Genomic DNA, 12,625 nt, shown 5'->3' on the forward strand with positions numbered 1-12,625 from the left:
CTCTGTTTGGTAGCCCTTTCCTTTTACCATCTGCCCTCGGCTCAGAATGGAGGCAGGCGGAGGACCATATATCCTGGCCGTCTGCTCAGAGGCCAGGTGGGGCACAGTCACTCTGTTGGCCTCTGATTTCCTAGAACTGTGCTTCCATTTCATGACTGCTCCCAGGTCTTAAGGAGGTTGGTCCGAGGACCGATTCTAGGGTTGAGGGTGGGCAGAGGGAAGGGGGAGTCAAGACTGTCCTGGGAGCTCCGGCATCTGGTGGGAACCAGGGCTGTTGGAGATGTGGCAGAGCTGCAGGTCCAGGAGGCTGTGGTTGCCATGGATCTGGACCTGGCTTGTGGCAGGAGAGAAGGCAATTTTGTGCCCCTAATTCACTATTCCTCTTCTCTCTCCACTGCGCTGTCCTTCAGAACTGTGACCCTTTTGGCTCTGGCCTCTTGAACTCCATCCCAAAGGGAAATAAACGGGCCAGCCCAAGAACAGTGCACAGTCGAGGAAGCTAGAGCAGAGAGCATGTGGTCAGCCCTGGCTGTGGTCAGACTCGGAGGCACTGAATTCAGATGGAGCATTTGGTGCTAGGGGCCAGCCATGCCCGGTTTCCCCTTAATAGCTAGATATTCTGTCCCAGGAGTTAAAAGCCTGTTGGAAGAGTGAACCCTGATGTAAACTCTGGACTTTGGGTAATGATGATGAGTCAATGTGGGTTCATAGACGGTAACAAATCTACCACTCTAGTGGGAGATGTTGATGGTAGGGGAGGCTGTGCGTGTGGGGGACGTGGGGTATTTGGGAATGTTCTCGGGCATTTGGGAACACCCTGTACTTTCCGCTCAATTTTGCTGTGGACCTAAAACTGCTCTGAAAATAACGTTTATTAATTAAAAACAAACAAACAAACAACAAAATGCCTGTTTGGGTGTAAGGCACACTGCCCAACTCCAGACAGCGCTGGGAGTGTGGCCAGTGGTGGGGAGTTGAGAGGAGGAGACGCTGGTGTGAAGTCTGAGGTCTGAATGAAGTCCGTTCTACCTGTGATCTGCCTGCTCCCTGCTCTCAAGTCCTCTAATGAATAGACTCTGTCTTCCTTCGTGCTGAGCTGCCCCAGCAGTTTCGATCATAGTCTAGCATTGTGGTTTAGAGCAGCACTTCTCAAACTTTTATGTGCTTATGACTCACCCAGGGATCATGTTAAAATTCAGATTCCGATTCAGGGGGTCTGGGGTAGGACCTGAGTCTCCAGCTGATGCTCATGCTACTTACTGGTCCGCATGCCGGTCAATACTTGGAGAAGCCAAGTTTTGCGGCTTTGGAGTCGCAGATTTGGGGTTTGAATCTGGGATTTGCTAATTAGTAACTGTGACCTTTGGCAAGTTATTTAACTCCTCTGTGCCTGCCTCTGTTTTGGTATCTGGGTCCCTTCGTGGAGTTGTTATGAAAGGGTTCAGCCAGGAAAGGAGGCTAGGAGGGAGATGATGAAAATGGAGATTCCAGCCCCTAGAAGTGATCTCTTCAAGACCCCCAGCCTCAACTCAGTTCACAAGTTATTCAAGCCTGACCATTTACCCTTGAGCCCAGTACCCATTCAGCTAACAGTAAGTGTAGCAAAGAAATGGTTGCAAATAAAAAGAAAGAAACATTGAATCATGACTGAGCAGTTCCTACATCCCTGCCCCCAGGGTGGGGGTGGGGGGAGCCCTGCCACAGCAAGCTCTTGGGGGGCAGCTCAGTCCCCCACAAGCCCCCATGGCAACAGGACCTCCTTCCCACTGTGTTATTGCTGCAGATATTTTTAACAGCAACACTTTTTCAGTGCTTTTTGGAGAAAGATTTGTTAGTTAAAATGTGGCATATTGTTGGGTGGTTTTTAAAGAATTGGAAATAGCCACAACATTTGGGTTGTGGCTATCTCAGTCCTTGAAGACATGAAATATCAAGTAAAGGTTTGTAGGTGTTTTGGCCTGTTCTGTCTTCCACAGTTTTTAAAGAACAGCAATTAGGTTTGTTGCTGAAATGCAGTAAATGCTTTATACTCCTTTCCCCAGGTCTTCCTATCTACGGACATGGCCTGGCCCTTGCTGGCCTTCATGCCGTGTCTTTACTCTGGAACGGGCTGGGTGTCAGATTATTTTATTCCACGCATCCATAGTCCCTCTGCTTCTGCCTCACAGCATGACACAGTTGTGCTTAGTTAACGCATTTGTGTAATTGCTGGTTTAAAGCCTGTCTTCCCTCTTCGCCTGGCAGCTCCAGGTGGCAGGGCCGGCTCCTTTTCTTCACAGCCACATTCATGGCATGTACAGCCTCGCCTGCTCCGGGGGTAGCTGCCCAGTGGACATTGTCGAGCCAGTCAGAATGGCCAGAGGTAGTGGGGACAGATTGGAGCTCCTTTGCCTAAGAGTTTGAGAAGGTGACTTCCAAGCAACTCTGCAATATCGGGAATCTTGATGTTGGTTTGTCTTGGCTTCAAGTCCCGGTTCTGCCACTTAGTGTGATTTTGGGCAGGTTTCTTATGGAGCCTCAGTTTCCTCTCCTGTCAGATGGGGTTATTTATATGTAAGTAGCTACCCTGCAGAGCTGGTGTGAGGGTTCAATACAGTAATGCACGTGGAGCCCATGGAACGATGCCGGCACACGGACAGCTCAACTAAGTGTTAGTTGTTAGATTTAGATTGTTATTATCAGAATCTAATGGGGTGCGGTGGCTCACAGCTGTAGTCCCAGCCTCTCAGGAGGCTGAGACAGGAGATGGCTCAAGACCAGGATCTCCAGCCCAGCCTGGGCAACATAGTGAGACCCTGTGTCTTAAAAAAAAAAGAAATAATCTGCTGTTGCTAAATAGGCACTTAGAATGGCACAGTCATTTCTCCTCTTGTCTTCAGTGCCCTGTTAATTTCTTTACAAATTAAAAAAATGTCAATAGCAGTCTTATTCAGATACAGCTTCCTCCATCCCTCCTTGCCTTGGCAGGTGCCTTGCTCTGGGGCACACATCAAAGCTGTTCTCTCCGCTGGGTGGCCTAGAAGGATTAGTCTTCCTTTGCTGCTCCTTTCTTCTAATTCCCTTCCCCGGCTTCCTCCCACCTGGGCTCTGTGTGTGGCCTTCCTGGAGAAGGGCAGACGCCAATGACTCCATGTCTAGGCAGAGGCCTGGGTGCCTGCACTTCTTGCCCTGTTCTTGGCCTTGCTGTGCTGGGCGGGGGCAGGGTGGTGTGGGGCATGGGGTGGTGTTGGGCATGGGATGGGGTTCTGGCTGAGGCAGGGCTCAGGGACAGGCCTAGGCAGAGCTGAGCAGCTCCACTTCTTTGAGATGGTTGTCAGCATCATACCTGCTGCTGTCCCGTTAGTTCCCCGTGCTGCTGCTGTTAGTCACCTCCCTAATGGAGCTGGTCTGTAGCTTCTGGGACAGCTGATTTCCAGGGGATTATTTGTATTACACACTTTAATGCTTTTTAATAGCAAATTTTTAATTAAATGGAAAGTCCTTTTGGAAGCGAGGGAGCAGCAACTGCAGCAAGACTCAGCGTGAGGCACTGACTTAGACCAGAGGTGCGCAAGTGAGTGGGGCAGAGGCAATGGCAGGACTTCAAGAGGACTTGATTGAGTGTATATGGAGTGTGCCCAGGCTAGTTTTTACGGGGGGAAGGCAGGAGCCTGGAGCTGGCTCCTTCCTCCTGTCCTAAAAGCCCCCTCTCTCATCTGCAGGCCTAGGGAAGCATCTTGTTTGCCCAGGAGAGAATGTATATTGGATATATACATTATATCCAATAATGGGAGGGATATTGGAAGTATCACCTGCCTTTGATCCTGTTCGCAGAAATACTGAGATTGGGATGGGATTTTTGGGGTTGAGTCACTAGATCAGATCAAATAGTGTAGGTAATGGGATGCAGAAACAGTCTTGAGGCCCTGGCTCCGGCCCTGGCAGGCTTCAGAGTCCTCAGTCATCAAGGGAGGAGAACAAGGGGGCTATAGTGGTGGTTCAGTGCCTCGGGACTGTGCCGGCTGGGTTGTATATTTTGCTTTCTGAATGATCTTGCTTCGTGGGGAGGGGACATAGGGAAGCACCTCAGTCCTGAGGAAACGTGTGACACTGGAAACGGAAGCAGCCAGGGCCCACCCAGGAAGAGACATGGCCGTTTCTTTGTCTCCTGGCACTGAACCGGTTAGTTTGGTGTCAGGCCATTCCTGAAGTGCTCCGTGAGGTGCGCCTGTAACTGCCAAGGCCTGGAGCAAAGGTCAAACCGAGGGAGGCCTTTGGAACAGAGGTTCCCCATCAAGAGAGTTCAGGTGAGGGGAGGGATAGGACAGTCAGCCAGAGCGGAGTCGTGTGTGCATTAGAATGATGCTCAGGGGTTGGCATTTAACCCAGAGGTGGCTTTGTGGGCAGAAACTTGAAGAGGAGACCTCAGAAGACTTCAGGTTGGTTTTTTGCCCAAGAGCTTTGGAGGCAGGGAGCAAGGAGGGATTCCGCCTGCCAGCCTTTTCTCACAGCTGGTGCATCGCCCGAGTCTTCTTCCTGTGGCACCCTCCCGGACCTGTCTGCGATGCTGCTTTAGGGACATTTGTAAGCGGTCTTCCTTTTGGACGCCAGGGCTTTGTTGCCTGAATATGGGGGCTGCCCCACGTTTCTTATGGGAAACGGTGGTGTAGACTACAGTCTTTGGAGTCAGGTAGCACTGGATTCACATCTTGACCCACCACTTAGAAGCTCTTTGGCCTTTGTTAAGAGACTTTGTGTCCCTGAGCCTCTGGTGCCCTCATCTGTAGAATGGGAATAACATTCATCTCAGGTGGTCGAAAGGAATAATAAACTCCTCAAAGGCAGGCACTCTGTTCCTCCTGAATCCCACTACCTAGCATGGGGTCCAGCACATAGTAGGTGCTTGATAAATGGTTGCAGAATCAGTAATGTATGCAAGAGCCTAGCACAAGGCCTGGCATAGTAAGCACTTAATAAGCTGTTGTTGTTGTCATTGCCTGAATGTGTGCGTGGCCTTCCAGGCTCGCCATCCATTATCCTGCACCACGTGCCTTCCTGCTGAGCTCTGCCTTTCCACCTTCTTCCCCACCCCTTAGTTCTGCTCCCATTTACTGCTCTGGAAGAGTTCTCTGGCTTTCCCATCTGGTCATTGTTGTCCCCTGCCGTCAACATTGCTAGGTGCTGCTCACGCTGCATCTCACCATCGTGCATCATATCCCAGGACCACCTTCTCGGAGACCAGCCCTCTGGGAAGGTTCCGGCTTTTCTCCATCTTGACTTCTTAGCCATGAAGCTTTTCTCTCTTGCCTGAGTCTGAAGTGGCAACCAGAGCGCCAGGCTCTGGCTTCCAGGTTGCATAGCCTTGCACTGGGGGGCACTGGGCACATCGCCACTTCCCCCCACTGCTCCTTCTGGAGAGCCCTGTGAGCCCGACAGGATGGGGCAGGGGTGGGGCTGCTGAGGAGGAGAAGCCTAGGATTTCCGAGTTTTCTCTCTGTTAATCTCTGTCCCCATCTCCTCTCTTGCAGTGCGCCTCCATGACAGTATTTCTGAAGAAGGGTTTCACTACCTCGTGTTTGACCTGTAAGTGCCACTTTCTGAGGGTGTGGGGGCCTTTCCCTCCAGCTGACTCAAAATGAAGGCTCAGGAAGAGGCCTAAACAGGCTCTCCAGCCTCTGCCCAGGGCCCCCTCCTTTGTCCGAGGGAAAGGATTTGACTGGGGCAGATTGCTGCCCCCACCAAGGGGGTCTCCATGTTCCCCCAGCGTCCCCCCAGGGCTCTGAACCCCAGGACAGCGTTCCTCTCGCACTTCTGTTCAGCAGCACACCTTGCACAGATGCCTTTGTCTTGTTTCTCAGTGTGCTGTCCTTAGTGAAGAAATAAAATACAGCTCTTTGCATGGCCTTGAAAATCCTGAGAAATCAGAGGTAGCTTTCATTAGTCGGAAACCAGGCTCCATTGGATTGGGTCTCTCCTCCACGTTGATTGTGGTTTAATGTCTTAAAAGTGGCTCTTATCTCCTGGACACTCCTCTCCAGGATTCTCAGGGTTGGGTCTCTGTGTCATTGGTCTCATTACTCTTCAACTTCAGTAGTAGCTCTGTCCTTCCTGGGCAGCGATATTTTAGTGTTTATGTTGGTCTCAAAGCTGTGACTTTTGGGGTAGGTTGACTGTTTTCTCTTAGATCCCTGTATCTTCATCTCTGCCTGACTATTAGTGAATCTGTGGATTTTGGAAAAAGAAATGTCCGGAAGGAAGGGAGGGCCCATGATACCTCAAGGAGAATCCGGGTGTCACTGAAGGATCGAGTGTGTTCTGAGCTCTCAGATGAAATGCATGGAGAGTTGGGATTTCTCTGAAAGCCATTCTACAGGGTGACCCTGTTTCTTCTTGGACATTGGGGTTGGACAAAGGACCCTTTCTGCCTCTGACCCTCTTCTTCCCATTGGTTGCAGTGTTACCGGCGGGGAGCTGTTTGAAGACATTGTGGCCAGAGAGTACTACAGTGAAGCAGATGCCAGGTAGGATGAGGGCCCGAGAGTTCAAATGTAGCTCTGGAGTTTAGGACTGAAGGAAGTCTTGGCCACCTTCGGGGGCCAGCACTGTACCTGTTTCAACAGTCTTTGGAGAAGATCAGAATAGCTCTTGTCTGGAGAAAGATTCTGTTGAGCTGGGCTAGGGCTGCATACTGTGGGTGATATTAGAAGTTAAAAATTCAGCACTTCCTCGCCAGGCGCTGTGGCTCATGCCTGTAATCCCAGCACTTTGGGAGGCTGAGGCAGTTGAATCACCTGAGGTCAGAAGTTCGAGACCAGCCTGGCCAACATAGTGAAACCCTGTCTCTACTAAAAATACAAAAAAATTAGCCGGGTGTGGTGGTGTGTGCCTGTAATCTCAGCTACTTGGGCGGCTGAGGCAGGAGAATCACTTGAACCTGCAAGCGAAGGTTGCAGTGAGCCAAGATCATGCCACTGCACTCCAGCCTGCGTAACAGAGCATGACTACGTCCCCCTCCCCCCCTAAAAAAAATCACTTCCAAATGAATGTTTTACAAAGCTTTTCCAAGTCTCCTTTACCCTGTGACCCCAGAAATACTCTTTTTTGCACTACTGTATACTCGCCACCATGCCCAATGTCCCCCTCTGCCCTTTTCTTTCCTTTGACAAATTCTAGTGTGCTCGAGCCACTGTGCTGAGGCTCCGGCATGACCCAGAGGTGCAGAAGACATGGCTTCTGTCCTGAGGGAGTGGAGCGTTCTGGGCTAATAATCCAACCATAGAGCCCCGGGAGCTTTCAGCCTCTGTCACCTTGTCCCTAGACCACCATGACCAGCCTCGCCGTGGGGCTCCTCCAACTTGAGGACCGTTCCCCGGCCACATGCCTCAGCCTCTGCCCTCCCTGGAATCCCTGGTGCCTCCCTCACCCACGCTTTCAGGCGCCTGTTCAGCCTGCCTTTCCCGCCTTGGCTCTTCCCCCAGCCTCGCTTTTCTCAGAGGGTGATGTCCCTACAACCTGGTTTTGATCATCCTGCCTGCAGCTTATCTGGCTTATGTGGCAGCTCTGGCTGCTTCTGGAGAGTGGGGGAGTGCAGCTTCCTCACGAATTTCTCAACCCTGAGAGGCCAGTGTTTGCTGATCAACTTCAGATGCTTCAGCCTCGGGAAGAATTCTCAAGTGGGGAGATGAATTCCAGTGCCAGCAGGGGAGGACCAGGCTCTGGGACGGAGGAGGCAGTGATGGCTCAGGGAGCCTGCGGGGAGGAGGGAGAGCTGTAGGGAGGGGGCCCTGAGGGGGGTGACTGTACCAGTGGGCTTGGCCTGGCTCTGCTGGGACACTTCGCACTTTTGCCATTTTTGGCCAGAAGGCGCTCCCTGCTAGCCCGGCTCTGTTCTAATTATACATCTCTGTGGAGACTTGCTTCTATAGCTCAGTCTTAAAGTTTCTGTGGCCCACTCTTGGGCTGTGTCCTATGGGGAGGCCCGAGTTTCAGCCCCCAGGGACCCAGTACGACCCCTTGGTTCTTGTGGGATCCCCAGCATCAGATTTTAGGAATAGTAAGTCCAGGCCACCCAGCCCAATACACTGGGATGCTCTGCAGATGTGCTCAGTGTACCAGATAGTGCCTGATGATGGGGGCCTATACTCTAGGCCAAGTTCCTCAGCCTTGGTGCTACTAACGTTTTAGGCCAGGTACTTCCTTGTTGTGAGGCCTCTCCTGTGCATTGTGGCAGACATTTAGAAGCATCCTTGGCCTCTGCCCACCAAATGCTGGGAGCACCCCTCCTCCAGTTGTGACAACCAGAAATTTCTCTAGGCATTGCCAAATGTCCCCTGTGACGGGGGTGGCGGGGGGGGGCGGCGGCAAATTCATTCCCAGTTGAAAACCACTGCTCTAGACTGCCCCGGCTCCCTGTCAGGAGTTTGATGACAGGGATGGCAGGATGGTTTGCAATGTGGACAGTCTGATTTACGTGTGTGACTGTGGCTGGGCGCAGTGGCTCACGCTTGTAATCCCAACACTGAGAGGCCAAGGTGGGTGGATCACTTGAGCTCAGGAGTTCGAGACCAGCCTGGGCAACATGGTGAGACCTTGTCTCTACAAAAAATACAAAAATTAGCTGGGCATGGTGGCTTATGCTTGTGGTCCCAGCTACTGGGGAGTTTGAAGTGGGAAGATTGCTTGAGCCCAGGAGGTCAAGGCTGCGGTGAGCTGTGTTCACAACATTGCACTCTAACCCAGGCAACAGAGTGAGACCCTGTCTCAAAAATAAAATAATAAAATAACTTTGGGTTTTTTTCTCTATGCAAAATCATCAGAAGTGCTCCTCAAATGCCCTGTTTGGAAGCTCTTAAGTACATTGTTTCTTAAAGGTATCTATGTACTTGTTTTAGCTGCCTTACTGGATGCCAGACCTCAGGGCAGCTATTGGGTCTTGTCCATCTTCATATCCTAGGCACTCAATAAACATTTAGGGAAATGAATGAGTGCACCCACCGCCAAAAGTAGCTTAGGTTGTTTAGTTGGACTCTCCTTCCTAAGTTGCCAGCACAAGCCTCTTCTCCAAGAACAGAGTTACTATATGGAGAAAGAGAAAGAAGGAAGGGATTGGATGGTCTCTTCTTCCTCAGGATTCTGGGCTGTCTCCTGATCTCTTGGAAATGAATTGGTTGTTAGACCTTTCCAGTCAAAAGGGGGTGAGGTGAACCCGTTGTAGTGGTGATCCTAGAAAAACCATTGAATCTGCCTGGGCCTCGGTTTCCTCTTTCTTTAAATAGGTTGAACAAGATGATGTGCAGGGTCTAAGGTTCCAGCGGCCGTTAAGTAATTCTCTGTGAATCCATGGCCCCTTGTCACATGCCTTAGTCTGCAGCATGTGGTTGTGGATGTGGATGAGGTGGTTTAACCCTGCACTAACATTTCTTTTCCTTCTGCTTTTTTAGCCACTGTATACATCAGATTCTGGAGAGTGTTAACCACATCCACCAGCATGACATCGTCCACAGGGACCTGAAGGTACTACCCAGGCTCCCCTCCTTGCCTCTGCTCATGAAGTGTTGGCGCCACCTGGTGCCAGATAGTGGTACTGCATAGGCCCAAACTAGGCTTCCTCTGGGCTGCAGGGTGGGTGCTCAGAGGGTTCTCTGTGTTTCTTCTGCAGCCTGAGAACCTGCTGTTGGCGAGTAAATGCAAGGGTGCCGCTGTCAAGCTGGCTGATTTTGGCCTAGCCATCGAAGTACAGGGAGAGCAGCAGGCTTGGTTTGGTAAGGGTGACCCTGTCTTCCCGGAATGCAGCCCCCGCCCTTCCTCCTCTTCCTGGTCTGCCCTCCTCTATTAGAACTAGAAGCCAGACCCTTAATGGTCCTGGCCTCCTCAGAGACTGGCGGAGGGTGGGAGGGTACAGAGATCTCTCTTGGCCGTACATGACTCAGTACAGCAAGTCTAGCTGTTGTCAGCACTGCTTTCTTGCTGCCTCTGGGAAGGAGCTGGAGTTCCTGGTAGGCATACGGCTTTGCCCTCTGGTTCAGATTCCAGGTGCTACAAGAAGCCCAGCCTGTCAGCTCTTGCTGCCCATGTGCTGAGAGTTTATGTAGCAAAAGCAGCAGGAATGAGATGGGACTTGGGGGAAATGACTGGTGTGGATTTAACGAGAGAGAAAGCGGGTTCAGTATGCCTCTGCCCTCTCTTCTGCTACAGGTTTTGCTGGCACCCCAGGTTACTTGTCCCCTGAGGTCTTGAGGAAAGATCCCTATGGAAAGCCTGTGGATATCTGGGCCTGCGGTAAGCCCATTCCACGCTCTCAGCTTTTCGCTGTTAAGGGCCCTCAACTTTCGATGATGGCAAGAAAGAGGCATCACTATTCCTTACGGGTCACTCACGTGCCTGGTGTATGTGAAATTACGGTGTTTGCCCCTGGGATGGCTGTTCCCATCACACCCTCCTCCCTGAGTACTTCTGGGATGACACTGTATCCTTCTTGGAGAGGGATTTTCCCACGCCTTAGAGGATGGGTTGTGCCTAAAGAAATCCCTGGTGTGACTTGGTGACGTGAAGTGTGAGGCATAGCAGGAGGGGCTAGTAGCATAGCATTATCGGCTGGCATCCACTTCTGACTCTGGTATGGCCCCTGCCTTTCTAGGTGGCTCTGAGCCCTGCATGGTTTTTCTTGGTTCCTCAGGGAAGTAGGCGACTGACCCCCATGACCTGTGTGTTCTGTCTCGTAGGGGTCATCCTGTATATCCTCCTCGTGGGCTATCCTCCCTTCTGGGATGAGGATCAGCACAAGCTGTATCAGCAGATCAAGGCTGGAGCTTATGATGTAAGGACCAGAGAGCCGGGCAGCCAGGCCAGGAAGGGCAGATGTCCTGCTCCTCCGGCTCTGTCCAAGGGAGCAGGCTTGTTTAGTGTGTCACGTGATACAGGGGGTGTCAGGGGACTTTGAGGACCCAGGGATGGGCATCCAGGGCCCAATTCTTGCCACTCTATGTCCCAGGGAGCAACTTTCTTTTGCACAGCCTTCTTCATAACTAAAATTGAGGAGCCCACTGAAGTCCTTTGATCTTTACTTGCAAAGAATGGAGCAGCCTCATTGGTGTGCTGTGTAACACAGGGACAAAAGGCCTAGAGACTCCCTCCACTGCAGTGGTACCTTAGACACATTGCTGAGCCTCTGTTCCCTCCTAAGTAGAGAGCTGGGCTTAAACCAGAGAATGTTGGAGTCCCCTTCCTGCTCTGATCTGATGTTCTGGCATTCTAAACATGACTGTTCTGTCTGTCTTTCCCAGTCTTTAATTTGACACAGGTTCTGGGATAGCCCCAGGGCTTCTCCAACTCTGCCAGTCACAGCTTTAGATACCACAGAGTATCCCAATTACAGTAGTTGAGTTGAAGACAGAGCCAGTGTTTCAGGGTGTGAAGCTCACCAATCATATTCTTCTTCTCCCTATTCCTGCTCCTTAGTTCCCATCACCAGAATGGGATACGGTAACTCCTGAAGCCAAGAACTTGATCAACCAGATGCTGACCATAAACCCAGCAAAGCGCATCACGGCTGACCAGGCTCTCAAGCACCCGTGGGTCTGTGTAAGTGTCTTTGCCAGTGGCCAAGGAGCCCAGGGGTGTCAGCCTTCTGCGGCACCACCCCCTCCTTCTTACCAGCAGAGATTCATTCTGGGCCCCAAGCAATAACTGAGCAGGCGGGCAGAGGACTGTTGAGGGCCAGAGTCAATAAATGTCACCAGGGAGACTCGGGAGGCTGATGGGGCTGGTGGGCCGCTACTCCTCTCTCCCCCACTCATGGCTGTCAGGCTGGGATTGGTTCTGTTCTTGGATGAGGGCTCAGGTTGACCCTTGCGGACTCCAGGTAGCCGGTGATAGAAAGCAGCTGGCAAAACCCAAGGTGAATTCCCAAGCTGGGGTTCATACTCAGATCTCAACTCCACTGGAGCAGTGACCAAGATCCAACAAATCAACAGAAGGGGTCTCTGATCATTAAAAGCATAAAAGCTGAGGCATAAAGCTTCTGCGCTGAAGTCCTAGGAGAGTCCTCTAGGCTCTCAGTGTGACGTACTCTGTTTTCAAACAGAATTCTTTCAAGCTGAAATACCTACTTTCAGACAAAGAAGAGGATTTGGTAGAGTTAGGCATCTTGACAACCACGAGGCATTATTTATCTGTCCATTCTGTGTTTATTGAATACCTCTTTGGTGCTGGTCACTGTCTGGGTGCTGGAGATACAAAGATGAATGAGGCATGGTCTCTGCCCCCAAAGATCATCTAGGGAGATAGGCACTCAAACAGGCAGTCATGTTACAATGTGACAAGTAGGTATAAGAATCTAATGAGAGTACAGGAGCTTCTACTGTTCCTGGTGGGTGGTGGGTTTAGTGAAGGCTGCATGGAGGAGGTGACACCCCTGTCCTTGTTCTTGGCAAATAATGAGGTCCTCAGAACATTAACCTGCAGACAGAGTTTAGCACAGTGAGAGGTTATGGGAAACTGTGGTGAGCTGAAGGAATGTTGAGTTGTTTGGTTGTTGATGAGGCTGCAAATATCAGAATGCAAGAGAATGAGGCAAAAGATTCCCTGACATACAAGTTTCTGCCTAAGGAGTTTGGATTTTATTCTGAAAACATAGGGAATTATTTAA

At 51.1% G+C, this 12,625-nt stretch overlaps 1 protein-coding gene across 33 annotated transcripts in view; it reads left to right on the forward strand.

The window, feature by feature from the left end:
• Positions 1-12,625, forward strand: part of CAMK2G (calcium/calmodulin dependent protein kinase II gamma) — a 62,379-nt gene that overhangs the window by 16,144 nt on the left and 33,610 nt on the right. For 32 of the 33 annotated variants that reach the window (XM_055275695.2, XM_063637558.1, XM_063637551.1 and 29 more), the window contains exons 4-10: positions 5,508-5,562; positions 6,435-6,500; positions 9,420-9,492; positions 9,638-9,740; positions 10,174-10,257; positions 10,701-10,795; positions 11,437-11,559. In XM_055275695.2, coding sequence (XP_055131670.1) covers positions 5,508-5,562; positions 6,435-6,500; positions 9,420-9,492; positions 9,638-9,740; positions 10,174-10,257; positions 10,701-10,795; positions 11,437-11,559 — 599 coding nt within the window. Of the gene's footprint in view, positions 1-5,507; positions 5,563-6,434; positions 6,501-9,419; positions 9,493-9,637; positions 9,741-10,173; positions 10,262-10,659; positions 10,796-11,436; positions 11,560-12,625 lie in introns of all 33 variants that reach the window. The other variant, XM_063637569.1, reaches the window with a different exon arrangement.

The sequence above is a fragment of the Symphalangus syndactylus genome, chromosome 4, assembly GCF_028878055.3.
Source record: "Symphalangus syndactylus isolate Jambi chromosome 4, NHGRI_mSymSyn1-v2.1_pri, whole genome shotgun sequence".
Taxonomy (NCBI): domain Eukaryota; kingdom Metazoa; phylum Chordata; class Mammalia; order Primates; family Hylobatidae; genus Symphalangus; species Symphalangus syndactylus.